This window comes from Capsella rubella, unplaced genomic scaffold, assembly GCF_000375325.1.
Source record: "Capsella rubella cultivar Monte Gargano unplaced genomic scaffold, Caprub1_0 scaffold_5, whole genome shotgun sequence".
Classification (NCBI taxonomy): domain Eukaryota; kingdom Viridiplantae; phylum Streptophyta; class Magnoliopsida; order Brassicales; family Brassicaceae; genus Capsella; species Capsella rubella.
Genome location: NW_006238919.1, coordinates 289,220 through 305,889, shown reverse-complemented (window position 1 = coordinate 305,889; position 16,670 = coordinate 289,220). Strand labels below are relative to the sequence as shown.

General features: G+C 35.8%; 3 protein-coding genes across 6 annotated transcripts; all 3 read left to right on the top strand.

Moving 5' to 3' along the window:
• The first annotated feature begins 700 nt into the window (after positions 1–700).
• LOC17887191 (histidine kinase 4) lies at positions 701–6,380 on the top strand. 4 transcript variants are annotated; one of them, XM_006290473.2, is made up of 11 exons: positions 701–838; positions 1,547–2,088; positions 2,325–2,561; positions 2,656–2,825; positions 3,013–3,231; positions 3,313–3,551; positions 3,647–3,876; positions 4,001–4,099; positions 4,181–4,881; positions 5,154–5,663; positions 5,790–6,380. In XM_006290473.2, exons 1-11 carry the CDS (start codon positions 805–807, stop codon positions 6,022–6,024), a joined length of 3,216 nt encoding a protein of 1,071 aa, XP_006290535.1. In that variant the 5' UTR covers positions 701–804; the 3' UTR covers positions 6,025–6,380. The 4 variants fall into 4 exon arrangements, with proteins under 4 accessions (XP_006290535.1, XP_023638042.1, XP_023638043.1 ...); XM_023782274.1 differs by having other exon boundaries at positions 702–838; positions 1,542–2,088; XM_023782275.1 differs by lacking the exon at positions 701–838 and adding an exon at positions 998–1,410 and having other exon boundaries at positions 1,542–2,088.
• Positions 6,381–8,511: 2,131 nt separating this feature from the next.
• On the top strand, positions 8,512–12,193 carry LOC17886997 (receptor-like kinase TMK3). Its single transcript, XM_006290500.2, has 2 exons — positions 8,512–11,183; positions 11,388–12,193. The coding sequence occupies exons 1-2, from the start codon at positions 8,885–8,887 to the stop codon at positions 11,930–11,932; spliced, it is 2,844 nt and encodes a 947-aa protein (XP_006290562.1). The 5' UTR covers positions 8,512–8,884; the 3' UTR covers positions 11,933–12,193.
• Positions 12,194–13,807: 1,614 nt separating this feature from the next.
• Positions 13,808–15,939, top strand: LOC17885477. The gene is made up of 4 exons (XM_006291740.2): positions 13,808–13,962; positions 14,449–14,724; positions 14,874–15,032; positions 15,585–15,939. Exons 1-4 carry the CDS (start codon positions 13,954–13,956, stop codon positions 15,819–15,821), a joined length of 681 nt encoding a protein of 226 aa, XP_006291802.1. The 5' UTR covers positions 13,808–13,953; the 3' UTR covers positions 15,822–15,939.
• The last annotated feature ends 731 nt before the right edge of the window (positions 15,940–16,670 follow it).

Sequence of the window (16,670 nt, the reverse complement as noted above, 5' to 3'; positions counted from 1 at the left end):
GAAAGAATGGGGCCAGATCTGCGCTTTGTCGCGATGTCATTATCGGCCAAGATATGCGATAGCGACCTTCGTACAAAGTCTCTCCCTCTCCTATTTTTCTCAGACATCAACGTTTTATTTCTAAAATTTTATATTAAAAATAAACTGCAAATAACTATAAAAAAACAACAAAACAGCAATTAATTAATTTTAGTAATATGGTTTAGATTATAAAGTTGAATAATTTGGTAGTCATCTTTACAGGCTAAAAATTCTGTTTTGAGATAGTTTAAATAAGTACTAGTGTTATAGCAAATAATTATATCTATTTCAGATAATGATGTTAATTTTTATTTGAGGAGATTGTTGTAGCTAACAAAAAAAAATGATAACTTTTGTTGGATGGATCATATCATGAGCCATTAAGAAAAAGTCCAAAACTTTTTCTTCTTCAAAGTTGGACTCAAGTTAGAAAGAGAAAAAAATATTACAAACCAAAAAAAAGTGCTACAGAGACATATAAAAATAAAAAAAAACATTGAAAAGGAAGCTCAGAGAGCAAAAAAAAAACTGATATAGACAGTGTGAGAGAGAGAGAGCGAAACGTATCTGCGGAAAATCTAAAAAATTCGATTCAATATTTTTTATTTTCTTTTTGTTACTTTTAAAAGCAATAAAATCTCATTACATTTTTTACATAAAGAAAAACACAGAAGAGGAAAGAAGAAGAAGAAGAAGAAGAAGAAGGAGCTTGAGAAAATGGAATACATTTGAATCTGTTTTGTTTTAAGTGATGAGAAGAAGAGATTTTAAGGTTTAATAATAATGCAATGTTCAATCCTTTCACAACTCATTACAGGTATTGTTAAAATATCATATATTCTTTTAAGTGAGAACTTTCTTCTTCTCCTCCATGTGCGTTTTACGAAAGTTTCGGTCTTTTCTTTTACTATATTTCTCTGCTTCGTTGTTCTTCTGCTGTTGTGTTTCTCTGTGTTCTTTCCTTCTTTGGTCAAAGCTTCAAATTTTCTCTATAAAAAAATGGCATTTTTATTGTTGGATTTGAGACAGTGAACATAGCTTTGTTCTTGTTCCGAGAAGAAACAACAATAATAACATTCACGCCTGTAAAGAGCTTATGATTAGTGTGTTTTTTAGTATTAATTTTATCTGACAATTATTAGTTTGTAAAACCAATTTTTTTTAAAAAGAATGGTTTTTAATTCTTCTCTGTAAGAAAGAAACTGAGCAAAGTTGCTTCTTTTGAGAGAGCCATGCGTTTGAGAAAACTTTGATTTTTTTTTTTCTTCTTCTTCTTCTTCTTTTGTTCTTGAATTTGCAAAAAACTGTCCTTTTTCGTGTACAGGTTTCTAGGGTTTGTTTGTTTTATATAGTAATCTATTGAAAAGATCACGCGAAACAATGTTTATGGTAAAATTCTTAATCATAAAACACTACGCATGCTTTTTTATGTTATATGAATGCAACAAAAGACTCTAACTTTTGTTTTCACCCATAGTTTCTTGTTTTGTTAAGACGTTTCTCTTTATTCTTTGTTGTAGCTCAGATATGAACTGGGCACTCAACAATCATCAAGAATTAGGAAACCCAGCAGAACAAGTGCCACCAAGAATTGAAATTTCTGATTCTCAAGCACCGGAGAAAGTGAAAAGCAGCGATTTTTATCAACTGGGTGGTCTGAATTCGACAGAGAAGCCGAGAAAAATCGATTTTTGGCGTTCTGGGTTGATGGGTTTTGCCAAGATGCAGCAGCAACAACAGCTTCAGCATTCAGTGGCGGTGAAGATGAATAGTAATAACGATCAGATGGGTAACAAAAAGGGGTCAACTTTCATACAAGAACATCGAGCATTGTTACCAAAAGCTTTGATTCTGTGGATCATCATTGTTGGGTTTATAAGCAGTGGGATTTATCAGTGGATGGATGATACTAACAAGATTAGAAGAGAAGAGGTTTTGGTGAGCATGTGTGATCAACGAGCTAGAATGTTGCAGGATCAGTTTAGTGTTAGTGTTAATCATGTTCATGCTTTGGCTATTCTCGTCTCCACTTTTCATTACCACAAGAATCCATCTGCAATCGATCAGGTCAGTGTGTGGTTTATTAAAAGCTCAAAGCTTTGGGGAAGTTTTTTTGGAGTTGCTAGATTCATAAATGCAAAGTTGACTTTTTTTTTGGAATCAGAAGTTTTTGAAATTGTCTCTTTTATGTTTGGCTATTGAGTAAATGAAGGTAAATTGTGACTCTTTTCTTTCATTGGGATTTTTAATTACTAGAATATACGGAAATTAAAAAACCTTTACTTTGTGGTGAATTTGTGCAGGAGACATTTGCGGAATACACAGCAAGAACAGCTTTTGAGAGACCGTTGCTAAGTGGAGTGGCTTACGCTGAAAAGGTTGTGAATTCTGAGAGGGAGATGTTTGAGCGGCAGCACAATTGGGTTATAAAGACAATGGACAGAGGAGAGCCTTCACCAGTGAGGGACGAGTATGCTCCTGTCATATTCTCTCAAGATAGTGTCTCTTACCTTGAGTCACTCGATATGATGTCAGGCGAGGTAACATAAACTTTCTCTGATGCTTCTGGTTTTGATATTTTGGTTATTTATCCACCTTCACACAGCTTCTGAGATTTAACTTTTTTCTGTGAAGGAGGATCGTGAGAACATTTTGCGAGCTAGAGAAACCGGAAAAGCTGTCTTGACAAGCCCTTTTAGGTTGTTGGAAACTCACCATCTCGGAGTTGTGTTGACATTCCCTGTCTACAAGTCTTCTCTTCCTGACAACCCAACTGTCCAAGAGCGTATTGCAGCCACTGCAGGGTAAAGTTCACAATTCCTATTAGTTTTGAGATTGATGGGTTTTACTGTTGTGATCATTAAAGAAAAATATATTTTTGAGATTTCAAGATTGGATTTGCCTGTGATCATGTAAAAAGAGATTTTGAGATTTCAAGATTGGTTTATGTGTGTGACCATGTAAATATTGATGCTTGAATTTGAAATGCAGGTACCTTGGTGGTGCGTTTGATGTGGAGTCTCTAGTCGAGAATTTACTTGGTCAGCTTGCTGGTAACCAAGCAATAGTTGTGCACGTGTATGATATCACCAATGCATCAGATCCACTTGTCATGTACGGCAATCAAGATGAAGAAGGCGACACATCTCTCTCTCATGAGAGCAAGCTTGATTTCGGAGACCCCTTCAGAAAGCATAAGATGATATGCAGGTACCACACATATGATCTTTAAACTAAAATACTTTCTAATGTCTAAAACCTGATTTCTTGCTTGAACAATTGCGAGTGCAGGTACCACCAAAAGGCACCAATACCATTGAATGTCCTCACAACTGTGCCATTGTTCTTTGCGATTGGTTTCTTGGTGGGTTACATACTGTATGGTGCAGCTATGCACATAGTAAAAGTCGAAGACGATTTTCATGAAATGCAAGAGCTTAAAGTCCGAGCAGAAGCTGCTGATGTCGCTAAATCACAGTTTCTTGCCACTGTGTCGCACGAGATCAGGACACCAATGAATGGCATTCTCGGTACTATATCTTCAAACAAGTTTCAGTACTGCTGCCTTTCATCTTTGGTCTCAAACTGCCTCACAAATTTTGGCTTTTATTTTCTTTTTCTGCAGGAATGCTTGCTATGCTTCTAGATACAGAACTTAGCTCCACGCAGAGAGATTACGCCCAAACCGCTCAAGTATGTGGCAAAGCCTTGATTGCGTTGATAAATGAGGTTCTTGATCGTGCCAAGATTGAAGCTGGAAAGCTGGAATTGGAATCTGTACCTTTTGATATCCGTTCTATATTAGATGATGTCCTTTCTCTGTTCTCTGAGGAGTCACGGAACAAAGGCATTGAGGTGAGTTTTGAACCCAAGGAATAAAGATACTGATTTCCTTATCACTATCACCAAAGGTTTATAAAGATACTCACCTTAGTGCCTTTCTCTGTTGCTGCTGATTTCTTGATTTCGAATTTGGCAGCTTGCGGTTTTCGTTTCAGACAAAGTACCAGAGATAGTGAAAGGAGATTCAGGGAGGTTCAGACAGATAATCATAAATCTTGTTGGAAATTCGGTTAAAGTTAGTTCCTTTATCCCATGATTTTGTTTCTTGTGGATATCAGATATTTTTTATTTTATCAAGATGTTGTGTTTTTGACAGTTCACAGAGAAAGGACATATCTTTGTTAAAGTCCATCTTGCGGAACAATCAAAAGATGAAGCTGAACCAAAATCTGCATTGAATGGAGGAGTGTCAGAAGAAGTGATCCTTGCCTCCAAACCGTCAAGTTACAACACATTGAGCGGTTACGAAGCTGCTGATGGTCGAAATAGTTGGGATTCATTCAAGCATTTGGTCTCTGAGGAGCAGTTAACAGATTTTGACATTTCCAGCAATGTTAGGCTTATGGTTTCGATTGAAGACACAGGTATCGGAATCCCTTTAGCTGCGCAAGGCCGGGTTTTTATGCCTTTTATGCAAGCGGATAGTTCAACTTCAAGAAATTATGGAGGTACTGGGATTGGTTTGAGTATAAGCAAGTGCCTTGTTGAACTTATGCGCGGTCAGATAAATTTCATAAGCCGACCTCATATTGGAAGCACGTTCTGGTTCACGGCTGTTTTAGAGAAATGTGATAAATGCAGTGCGGTTAACCATTTGAAGAAACCAAACGTGGAGCACCTGCCTTCTACATTTAAAGGAATGAGAGCTATAGTTGTTGATGCTAAGCCTGTTAGAGCCGCTGTGACTAAATACCATATGAAAAGGCTTGGAATCAGTGTCGATGTTGTGACAAGTCTCAAAACTGCGGTTGTTGCGGCTGCTGCATTTGGAAGAAACGGTTCTCCTCTCCCATCCGGGTAAAACATTGAAAGCTTAAATAGTATGATTTATCTTTGCCAGTTCCATTGGAATGGCCGTTTGAAATCTCGGTTTGGGTTGGCTCTCTGGTTAAATTGATTTGGAGGATTCAATACCGAATTAAACTTAGCTTTTGTTTCAGTTTGGTTTAGTAGCACAAAGTTTGTTCCTGTTTGGTATACGAAAATTGGTAACTGATCAGTTTTTAGCACATTTCGATTCGATATATATGCAAACTACTAGAATAACTCATTTTTTTTGCCTTTCGCAGAACTATAAAACCGCAACTGGATATGATCTTAGTAGAGAAAGATTCATGGATTTCAACCGAAGATATCGACTCCGAGATGCGTGTATTGAATTCAAGAACTAACGGCAACGTTCATCACAAGTCTCCAAAACTCGCTCTGTTCGCTACAAACATTACAAATTCAGAATTCGACAGAGCTAAATCAGCAGGGTTTGCAGATACTGTAATAATGAAACCATTAAGAGCAAGCATGATTGGCGCGTGTCTGCAACAAGTTCTTGAGCTGAGAAAGACGAGACAACAACATCCTGAGGGATCATCGCCCGCAACACTCAAAAGCTTGCTTACCGGGAAAAAGATTCTCGTGGTTGATGATAATATCGTAAACCGGAGGGTAGCTGCAGGAGCTCTCAAGAAATTTGGAGCTGAGGTAGTTTGTGCAGAGAGTGGTCAAGTTGCTTTAGGTTTGCTTCAGATTCCACACAATTTCGATGCATGTTTTATGGATATTCAGATGCCACAAATGGACGGGTAAGCCAAATATCACAACTAATATTTGGATTATATTCAGTTCGGTATGGTAATTTTGCCGCCTAATTATAACCGAATTTAGTTTAAACTTCGTTGGTTGTTTTCTTGTTATCTTTTGATTCTCAGATTTGAAGCGACTCGCCAGATAAGGATGATGGAAACAGAAGCTAAAGAGAAGACGAACCTCGAATGGCATTTACCGATTCTAGCAATGACTGCAGATGTGATTCACGCAACCTACGAAGAATGTCTGAAGAGTGGAATGGATGGTTACGTCTCAAAACCTTTTGAGGAAGAGAATCTCTATAAATCCGTAGCCAAATCATTCAAACCTAATCCAATCCCAGCTTCTTCTCCATAATCCAATCTTCCGGCGAGTTTATTTTTTTGTCTCTCTGCAGCCGGAGAAAGGACAGATTCTGCTGATTGATTTGGATATATAATATTAATATGCATTTTGGTTTCTGTACATATAGGTTCACAGTTCAGAGAATTTGAAGGTTCTTCATTATACTTTCTAAGTAATGTAGCTTTGTATGAGTATGACCAGTAATCAGTATGTTGTTAAACGACAACTCATCCACTTTCCACGGTTCAGTGTTGATCTTAGCATATAAGTATTAATTCCACATGGAATCAGCTCGTACTGTATCAGATTTGGTTAGTCGTTTAAACATCAGTGTCGTGTAATTGTATAATAATCACTTTTTACCATTATATGAACATCTTTGTTGTAACCTGAGACGAGACGATTTCGTTTCACCTTTGAGCTCGTTTAACAGCTGAGTTGCACTCAAGAAACCTCACACAATCTCAATGGAACGAAAGAGTAGAGATTGCCAATGAAGCAAATCACTCTCTATCTATCCATATATTGATGAACCTCAATCTCTTTGCTTATATATTTAGATTGTAACTGTCTCGTCATTAGCTCTCACTCTCAGACAGTTGACTTGAGCTTATTCCAAAGCGCAGAAACAGAGCAAAAAGCTTAAAACGACTGTGTTTTGTGTTAATTCACGATTCCTCGATCTTACTAAAACCGAGTGAGATAACCAAATCCAATCAGCGACCCTTTAACCGGACTGAAGTTATGGACCAATTTCAACACATCTTAAGAGGGGTTAACCAGTTAAAATGTCGATTCAATCTTCATTGAATCCTATCCGGAAATTTTGGAAGAATCCGAAGATTGTTGTATCCTCAAGATTAAGCATGTGGGGATCAGACCACATTAGTATGTTTCTGTTGTCGTGTGATGAAAAAAAGACTAATCCTCTCTAATCAAAAAAATTGTCTGATAAGGATGTGAAGAACTAGGAGACTTGTCCAAGTGCGAATCAAAAAAAAAAAATATCTTGACTATTTATATAAATTTTTATTGAGAATGTTAAATGATTGAAAAGAAGAAATAAATGTGGTTGATGTGTGACCGCAGCGAACGAAACACAATGTGGACTAGTCGTTGTTGTCACGTAATGTTGTTGCAACACGTACTCTCACTATACCTTACAAGTGTTGTTCTGTTCTTCAAACTTCAACCTACATTTCGATCCCACTTTCAATTATGGTTTGGTTGTTGCGGTACGTATAAATTATACACCCTTCATCTTAAGCTACCATTTTATAAATGACTGTTCGTGCTATATATATTACTAAAAAAATATATATATTAGTGAATAAAAACAGACATTCAAAATCTTAATTAAGAAAAGAATAGTTCTAGATTAGTGTGAAACTCTGGTAATAAAGTTAAAAATAATTAATGACTGTCCAAACCTAACGAACATTAAAAACCAAAACCAAAAAAGTAAACGGCGTTAAAAGACAAAAAAAAAGAAAAGTAAACGGCGTCAGAGAACGACCGTTATAAAATCAGCCGGATCAAAGATAATGCGTGGCTCATAGGCTTCCGGATTTCACGGCGTCTGTCTTTTTTAACAGTTAAAAACTTTTTTTTTTTTTTTGTCGGGACTGCAAAATCGCATTTATCCTGTTGGTCAAATTAGTAGTCATGGCCATGCAAATCACTCTTTTAATTACTTTGTTTATTTATATTAAAAAACCATTACTGTATAATTTATTCACCAAGTCGTGAGTCTCATGAGTAGTCAAAGAAATTAATTAAAAATTAAAACGGTGTTATAATCTTAAGCACGTTACGATGAAGTTTAGCCACTAATTTGACCCCTAAATTAAATACTATACATTACCCTTACCACCGTCACCATATTAAATGCTTATTTCTTTCTTATACAGATAAGAAGTTTCACACATTGGTGAGTTTGTCACACAATGTTCATAACCAAGAGAAGAGAATAATACTATTCTTTCATTATACAAAGCAAATGGAAAATAATGTGAAGAAAAATCCAAGATCTATCTATCTATACTAAAAAAATATTTTATAAAAAATTTTAGGAAAGACAAATGATATTATTAGCAGTTGGCCGATAAATGCCGAAATCTACTCAATCATATATGTTTTGATTTGACCACCCACACAAAAAAAGATATAAAATAATGATCAAATCAAACACCATACCATTTTCTTCATCTTGAGTATATTTATCTTACCAATTTTGATACAATCAAGTGTTAATATATTTACCTAAATTAAAAACTGTCTATAAATGTCATGTAATTTTGGAAAAATCAGATCTAGCGTGTATGTAAAGTTATAAACTTAGTAGATAATCTCATTTTTTAATTACTACTCAGTACTGTTCTTACCATTTAATTATGCCGTCTTGCCAGCTGTATACTAAGATTACACACAATAAAATAAAATAAAATAAGAAATAAATACATAACCCTTTCTCTCTCACACACTCGAGAGTCTAGAGAGAGGAGGCAAAAACACTTAAATTCTGCTTTTTTAATAAATGGAGTGTTATGGTTCATCCATTTTTCTCCAGACGAATAAATATTTTGTTTTTGCTTTTGAATGAATGAATAATAAAAAATAAAGGTTATGCTTTTATGATCTTTTTCTGTGTTATCTGTATTCTCTTCTATCTTCCTCGATCTCCGCCGATTCCATCGTCTTAATTTGTCTTTCCCTTTCTCTTCTGTGTGAGACAATAAAGAACAAACCTTTTCGTCTTCTTCTTTCTTCCTCTTCTTCTTCCTCAATGCCTCCTTAAAACCCTAGATCAGAATTCTTAAAGGCGGCTGCTTTAAGCTCAAAGTTTTGTTTTTTCTTCTTTGTCAGAAACAAAATGATGAAATCTCATTTGGGTTTCCTCTGTTTCTTCATCTCTTTACTGGGTTTTGTTGATTTCTCAGTTTCTCAGAGTGGTGTCGATGATTCGACTATGATAGCACTCAAATCGAGTCTGAATCTCACATCAGACGTCGATTGGTCTAACCCTAATCCTTGTAAATGGGTTGCTGTTGAATGCGATGGAAGTAACCGTGTTACTAAGATTCAGCTTAAACAAAAAGGGATTCGCGGAACTCTTCCTCCTGATCTTCAGAATCTCTCTGAATTGGTTGTTCTCGAGCTCTTTCTCAACCGAATCTCTGGTCCGATTCCTGATCTCTCGGGTCTTTCTCGTTTACAGACGCTTAATCTACACGACAATCTCTTTACTTCGGTTCCAAAGAACCTCTTCGCCGGTATGAATTCTCTTCAACAAGTGTATCTCGAGAACAATCCGTTCACTCCTTGGCAAATTCCGGAGACCATTAAGGAAGCTACGTCCCTGCAGAATCTAACACTCTCCAATTGCAGCATTTTCGGGAAGATCCCAGATTTCTTCGGTTCTCAGTCACTTCCAAGCTTGACGAATCTGAAATTGTCTCAGAATAATTTACAGGGAGAGCTACCCCTGAGTTTTGCTGGTACTTCGCTCCAGTCTCTGTTCTTGAACGGTCAAGTGGGTGACACGAGGCTTAACGGATCCATCTCGATATTGAGTAACATGACTTCCCTCGTTGAGGTTTCTCTTCAAGGAAATGAATTCTCAGGTCCAATTCCTGATCTCTCTGGTCTACTATCTCTCCGTGTGTTTAATGTTAGAGAGAATCAGCTCACTGGTGTGGTGCCTCAGTCTTTGATTCGTCTGGATTCACTTACTACTGTGAATTTAACCAATAATTTGCTTCAAGGACCGACTCCGTTGTTCGGTAAATCTGTTGCTGCTGATATCTTCAACAAGACGAATAGTTTTTGTACTGATACCCCTGGTGTTCCGTGTGACCCTGGTGTCGATATTTTGCTCTCTGTAGCTGAATCATTTGGATATCCAGTGAAGCTTGCGAGGAGTTGGAAAGGTAACAATCCGTGTGTTAATTGGGTTGGGATTACTTGTTCGGGAAGTAACATTACGGTGGTTAATCTGAGGAAACAGGATCTCTCGGGTACCATTTCCCCGAGTTTAGCCAAGCTTACTTCACTGGAGACAATCAATCTTTCTGATAATCAACTCTCCGGGCCTATACCTACTGAGCTTACAACGTTGCCTAAGCTTAGGACACTTGATGTGTCTAACAACGATATTTTTGGAAAACAGCCAAAGTTCCGGGACACTGTGAATGTGGTGATTGACGGGAACGCTAACATCGGGAAGGATGGACCTAGCAGACCGAGTGGTTCTCCTGACACTTCAACAGATGGTAAACCTTCAGGAGGAACTGGCGGCAGTGAAACTTCTAAGAAATCAAGCAATGTCAAGATCATTGTTCCTGTGGTTGGTGGAGTTGTTGGTGCATTGTGTCTGGTTGGGCTCGGGGTGTGTCTCTACGCGAAGAAAAGGAAGCGACCCGCTAGAGTTCAGAGTCCATCCAGCCACATGGTGATTCATCCGCATCATTCGGGTGACAACGATGACATTAAACTCACTGTTGCAGCTTCTAGTCTTAACAGCGGCGGAGGAAGTGATAGCTACAGTCACAGCGGAAGTGCGGCAAGCGATATTCACGTTGTGGAAGCTGGGAACTTGGTTATATCGATACAGGTCTTGAGGAATGTGACGAATAACTTCAGCGAAGAGAATATTCTCGGGAGAGGTGGTTTCGGGACAGTTTACAAAGGTGAACTCCACGATGGAACGAAAATAGCCGTGAAGAGAATGGAGTCTTCGGTTGTGAGTGACAAGGGACTTGCTGAGTTCAAATCTGAGATCACTGTTCTGACTAAAATGCGTCATCGTCATCTCGTTGCGCTTCTCGGGTACTGCCTTGATGGGAGCGAGAGACTACTTGTCTATGAGTACATGCCACAGGGGACACTGAGTGAGCATTTGTTTCATTGGAAAGAGCAAGGACTAAAACCACTAGACTGGACTAGACGGCTAGCGATTGCATTGGATGTAGCTCGAGGTGTCGAGTATCTGCATACACTTGCACATCAGAGCTTCATCCATAGGGATCTAAAGCCATCAAACATCCTTCTTGGTGATGATATGCGCGCTAAAGTCTCTGACTTTGGGTTAGTCCGTTTAGCCCCTGATGGCAAATACTCCATTGAGACTCGAGTCGCTGGGACTTTCGGATACCTTGCCCCAGAATATGCAGGTTTGCAGTCTCTTTGAACTTACCCTAATATGTTACAGTTTCATCCTTCCAATTGGTTTTCACTTTGCCCAAATGTCAAAGTTTCATGCTTACGCCGTTTTGCACTTAACCCAAAGTTTCATGATTCAATCATTTTGCATTTACCCGATTGTTAAAGTTTCATCCTTTGATCGTTTTGCAATTGTTCTGTATTTATTTTGGCAGTGACGGGAAGAGTGACCACGAAAGTAGACATTTTCAGCCTTGGGGTCATACTTATGGAGCTAATCACTGGTCGTAAAGCCCTAGATGAGACGCAACCCGAAGACAGCGTCCATCTAGTAACATGGTTCCGCCGGATAGCAGCCAGCAAAGACGAAAATGCCTTCAAAAATGCAATCGACCCAAACATCAGCCTCGATGATGACACCGTAGCCAGTATAGAAAAAGTCTGGGAGCTTGCTGGTCATTGCTGTGCCCGTGAGCCTTACCAAAGACCAGACATGGCTCACATCGTGAACGTCCTTTCTTCACTCACCGTCCAATGGAAACCCACTGAGACCGACCCCGATGACGTCTACGGGATAGACTACGATATGCCGCTTCCACAAGTGCTCAAGAAATGGCAAGCTTTCGAGGGACTTAGCCAGACCGCAGATGACTCGGGATCTTCGTCCTCGGCTTATGGAAGCAAAGACAATACGCAGACAAGTATCCCAACTCGTCCATCTGGATTTGCTGACTCATTCACCTCTGTGGATGGACGTTGAAGAAATCAAGATTGCGTTCTTCCGAAATCCTTGGAACTGTTAAAAAGCGTTTTAGTAGAAGAAGAAGATGAAGCAATGTGTGATAAATCTCTCTTTTTTTCTTTATCTTTTTCTCTGAAGCATTATACTTAATGACTTCGTTTTTATTTACTGCAAACTTTTGGTTAGTGTATTTATCTATATCTATCTATCTATCTACTTTGTAGTGTTGATGCAAAGATGAGAAGTGAGTCTTACAAATATGAACTTCTTGCCTCCTCCTATCTTTGAGTGTCTTCCACGTTTTTACAATTCATACGTTAATATTTGATCAATCGTTGCAGAAAAATCAATTCTACAAATACAAAGATAACAAATACTCATTATGTTACGACTATCTTCATAATCTTCTAAGAGTGTTCCACAACGGCTGTGCAGATCAGATCCTCCCCCTCATGGATGAAGAAGCTACGACTATCCTCACGCCCCTTACCACGCCACTGATCTTTAAATTGCTCCAGATTCGTTTTCAACTTATCAAAGTGGCTCAATTCAGAGAATCTATCGAAAGAACTCCACGAAATTCATTACGATATGTTGTCTTAATCTTGAAACTTTGATGTAATCGCTTTCGTTTTAACTTTTCACCCCTCGAGAGCTTCTAACATGATAGCAGACTCACTAGCTAAAGAAGCCTTGTGTAGTAATACGCTAGCTTCTAACTAATGGAACAAAACTATCTTAAAAAACAGCCATGTCATAGCTATATACTACTTGAGCAATAAGAGGATGATCATGTCCATGTCATAGCTCAACCACCATTGTTTCTTTCCATATAGTTCTCACATACGAAAATCGCATTTAAGATTTCATAAAAATATATTCGGCGAAATCACATTTTCATAACATAAAAATTGGTATACCATTCGAATTTAATTTTATAATTCATGTGTGGGTTATACAAATTATCTCGAATATTAATTTTTGTACTGTAGAAACATCTTCCTTAGATTAGAGTTTTAGAATAATTTTGTTTATTTGTTTGTTTCGTACTTCATCTACTCTCTTTTTTTTAATTAAAATAGATATAATGTATATAGAAACGTTACTATAGTCGTTATATTATGTACAAACGAGAAAATATTTCTTAGGATGATATCTTCGGGATATAATTTCACCAATCCCTTAAATGTCTATGAAATTTGACTAAAGATATTATTATGTATGATCGGTTTAATATCGACATCTAATATTCCTATCTATGTAATGTAATATGTGGAGAATGATATAATTCTAAAAACGAAAAAGCAAAGTTTCCTTGGAAATTTCGGAGTAAATATAGGAAGCCTTGCTTACCTTTAATCGCACCATCCTAAATATTTATATAAAGACTACACCTTTTAGCCCCTCAAAGTCAAATTATGTCCACTCATTTTAAATTATTAACAATTTGCATTGTATTATTAATGACCTCATTAGTGGATTATATCATATCAAATGCTTATTAAAACATACTTAATTGTGTATTTATCTCATAATAGAGAGAGTCACACAGAGATGCATGTTTCTTCGTATTCCCGCCTGGCTAAGTCCCATTTTAGGTATAAAAAGAGAGAGAGGCCACAGTTATTGTTGACTCTGTGTGACTTTTGATTTTTCCCTTATTTTTTTACACTAATTAACAAAAGTTGTTATTTATTTTCCTTTTCAAAATTTATTATTCCTCACAAAAAAAAAACACAATATTCAATTAATTGATACATTCCTAATATTGTTTTTTTTGGTATATATTTCTTTTTAATATTTCATTTGCCTTTTGCTCTCTACTATTATTTAGTTATTTATTCACACACTACAATACAATATCACTTCTCTCTTCTTCTTCTTCATTTTTATTTCTTTGCTTTTCGCTTTCTTTCTTCTCCTTCTTCTTCCCCAAGAACCCTAAATATATTTTCATATTTTCTGGATGATTGTGATCGGAGGAATTTAAACATCTGCTCATCTGATCGATCAGAGGAACTCAGTTTCTCATAGCCAAAATGAATCTGGTACAATCCTTTTCTTATATACATGTTTTTCTGATAAATTTCATTATGTATTCCCCTGTTTTAAATTTGTTCATATCAGTTTCATCATAAATCTTAGCAAATCTAAATAAGTTTCAAAATTTCTGCATTTTTTTTTAAAAAACTTTGTAAATAAATCTCTTATATATCAAAAAACAACAAAATTTCTGAAGAATTTATCCTTTTAAATTCAAATTTATGATTTATTCATATAAACTCATTACAAATTTCGATATAAAGAGTCAAATTTCTGCAGATTCATAATCTTTAAAAAAAGTAAATTTTAATTCAAAAAATAAACAAAACCTACAAATAAAAGTCAATAAAGTTTCAAATTTCTACAGATTTTATTTTCTCTTTTCCGGATTATATTCAACTCTCTTTTCTTTTTTTTTTCAGTTTGTGATTATAAATTTCAAATCAAAGTTTTTGCAAATATTATTGAAAAAATGGGTTATGTTATGGCAGAGTGAGAAGAGAAGAAGTGAAGAAGAAGAAGAGGATTGGATAGAAAGGCTGCTGAAGTCAGAGTTCTTTGGGATATGTATGGATCATAAGTATCTAAGGAAGAACGAGAAGAATGTGTTTTGCATTGACTGTAACGTGGAGATATGTAGACATTGTTGCACAAGTTCAGAAGCTGCTCATCTCCTCCATCGTCGTCTCCAGATCTGCAAATACGTTTATCAAGATGTTCTTCGTCTCCTCGATATCCAACACTACTTCGACTGTTCCGAGATTCAGGTTTCTTTTCTTCTTCTAATTAATTATTTTTAATAAAATAATAATCATTTGATTCTTTAATTCTTGTTTTAGAGACTATAAATTCCTAATTTGTATTTTTAATTTATTGCATTGAATGACAATACTTTGTTTTTGGTTATGGGGAAAAGACATATAAAATAAACGGAGAAAAGGCAATACATTTGAATTCAAGGCCACAAGCAAAAGATGCAAGACCTTCTACAAAATCCAAGAATGGAGCTTCTTGTGTCACTTGCAAAAGATATATTCAAGATCGTCCTAATCGCTTTTGCTCCATCTCCTGCAAGGTATATAAAGTTTATTTCTCTAACTTTTTTTTATTATATATATTGGTTGTTATCTATACTCTATAGCAAAGTTAAATAATGTTTTATATAGTAATCTTGAAATACTAGAAAAAAGTTAGCACTTTAGTAGATGAAGGAATGCATACATTGTTGACATATATAACATATAGGAGAACTATGGATGATTTGAATTTTTACACACCTCCAACAGTGTAAAATTGTAATGTTCACACTCAAATGTAGTCATATTTTTTTAAGTTGGTAGATGCTAAATGTTTATCAAGAAGTGTTTTATTTTTATTATATTTGTTTTAAAATAATTTCTCGACACGTAATTTACATTAACAAGTAGTATCATGTATGATAAAAATTACTAGTTTGGAGGTTTTTTTTTTTTAAATTAAGTGAGTTGTATACTTGTATTGTATCCATGCCAAACATGCTTGAAAACGTTATATTTGCATTTTATCGTTTGAAGTCAAATATAAAAATGTCTCTTTTTATTGATTTTAGAGCATGATTTAATATAATTTTTTTAATTTTGTTTTGTAGCTTGCAACTCCTTCAAAAAAGCATAAATTTTGTTTTTCTCCAAGATTGGAACAAAGTGTTTTGGAGAAGGAGATTTCTAATCAAGAGGGAAGCTTAGAAGAAAAAAAATCGTGCACATCATCGTCTCTCACCGATGTTTCAGAAGATTCAGAAATTTTGTTGAGTAATTTTTCATTGAGACCACTCATGAGAATACTCAAGAGAAAAGGAATTTCTCGAAGATCTCCTCTTTATTGATTTCTTTTTTTTTTCTCCATCAAAAGTGACAATACATTATGTGTATTTTATATTTGCAACAAAAAAAAAATATTATATTGGATATTAATATTATGTTTAAAAGTTAATAAGTTTTGAAGAGGAAGTATAGTCATGGGAGTGGCCTAGTTTTTGTAAAGAGTTAAAAAGATTTTATGTATTACAGAAATGTATTCTATACATTTTACTTTTGATCTAGTGTTACAGAAAATAAACAAATAGGTGATGTGTGTAAGAGTTGATTTATTTTATTATTCAACATGGAGAAAAGAGAGATATGGGCCCAAAAAGTTTTGGTGTTCATGAGATTGTGTTGATTCACTGGAACCCACAGATTTAACCAAAATATAAAATAAGAGAAAAGTAATGCAAATATAATGCAATATTCTCAACACTTTTTGGTATAATTTGATAGATACAGCAGAGGTTCCAAAGGAGAAATGTTCGAGATCACATTCGTCGTATAATTTTTCTACGGATTATCAAAGTTGCACAGTCTAAAACTAATAATACTTTGTGATGCAGCATCAACTACTCACTCATGTGTAACACGAATCTAGCAAATTTTATAATTTTTTGTAAGTATTGTTTTACGACCGTTTCAACGAATTTTTTCCAACGTTCACATCGACCATCGCTTATTAGTCACCCATCATTCCCAATACTTTCGTCCACCGTCCACAAAAGTGGTACGTATATAAGCAAAGAGGAAAATTTATAAAATGTTGCCGCATAATTATATTGTCTTGTTCCAATATGTAGAAATTATATAATCAATTATGAGAAAACTATTTTTTGGGGATATTTGTAATTTCATTTTGGTTTAAATTT

Coding starts and splice junctions, on each gene's coding strand:
- LOC17887191 (XM_006290473.2), top strand. CDS start 805: ATGCAATGTTCAATCCTTTCACAACTCATTACAG. Junction 839..1,546: donor CCTTTCACAACTCATTACAG/GTATTGTTAAAA, acceptor GTTGTAGCTCAG/ATATGAACTGGGCACTCAAC. Junction 3,232..3,312: donor AAGCATAAGATGATATGCAG/GTACCACACATA, acceptor TTGCGAGTGCAG/GTACCACCAAAAGGCACCAA.
- LOC17885477 (XM_006291740.2), top strand. Junction 14,725..14,873: donor TCGACTGTTCCGAGATTCAG/GTTTCTTTTCTT, acceptor TATGGGGAAAAG/ACATATAAAATAAACGGAGA. Junction 15,033..15,584: donor TTTGCTCCATCTCCTGCAAG/GTATATAAAGTT, acceptor TTTGTTTTGTAG/CTTGCAACTCCTTCAAAAAA.
- LOC17886997 (XM_006290500.2), top strand. CDS start 8,885: ATGATGAAATCTCATTTGGGTTTCCTCTGTTTCTTCATCTCTTTACTG. Junction 11,184..11,387: donor CCTTGCCCCAGAATATGCAG/GTTTGCAGTCTC, acceptor TTATTTTGGCAG/TGACGGGAAGAGTGACCACG.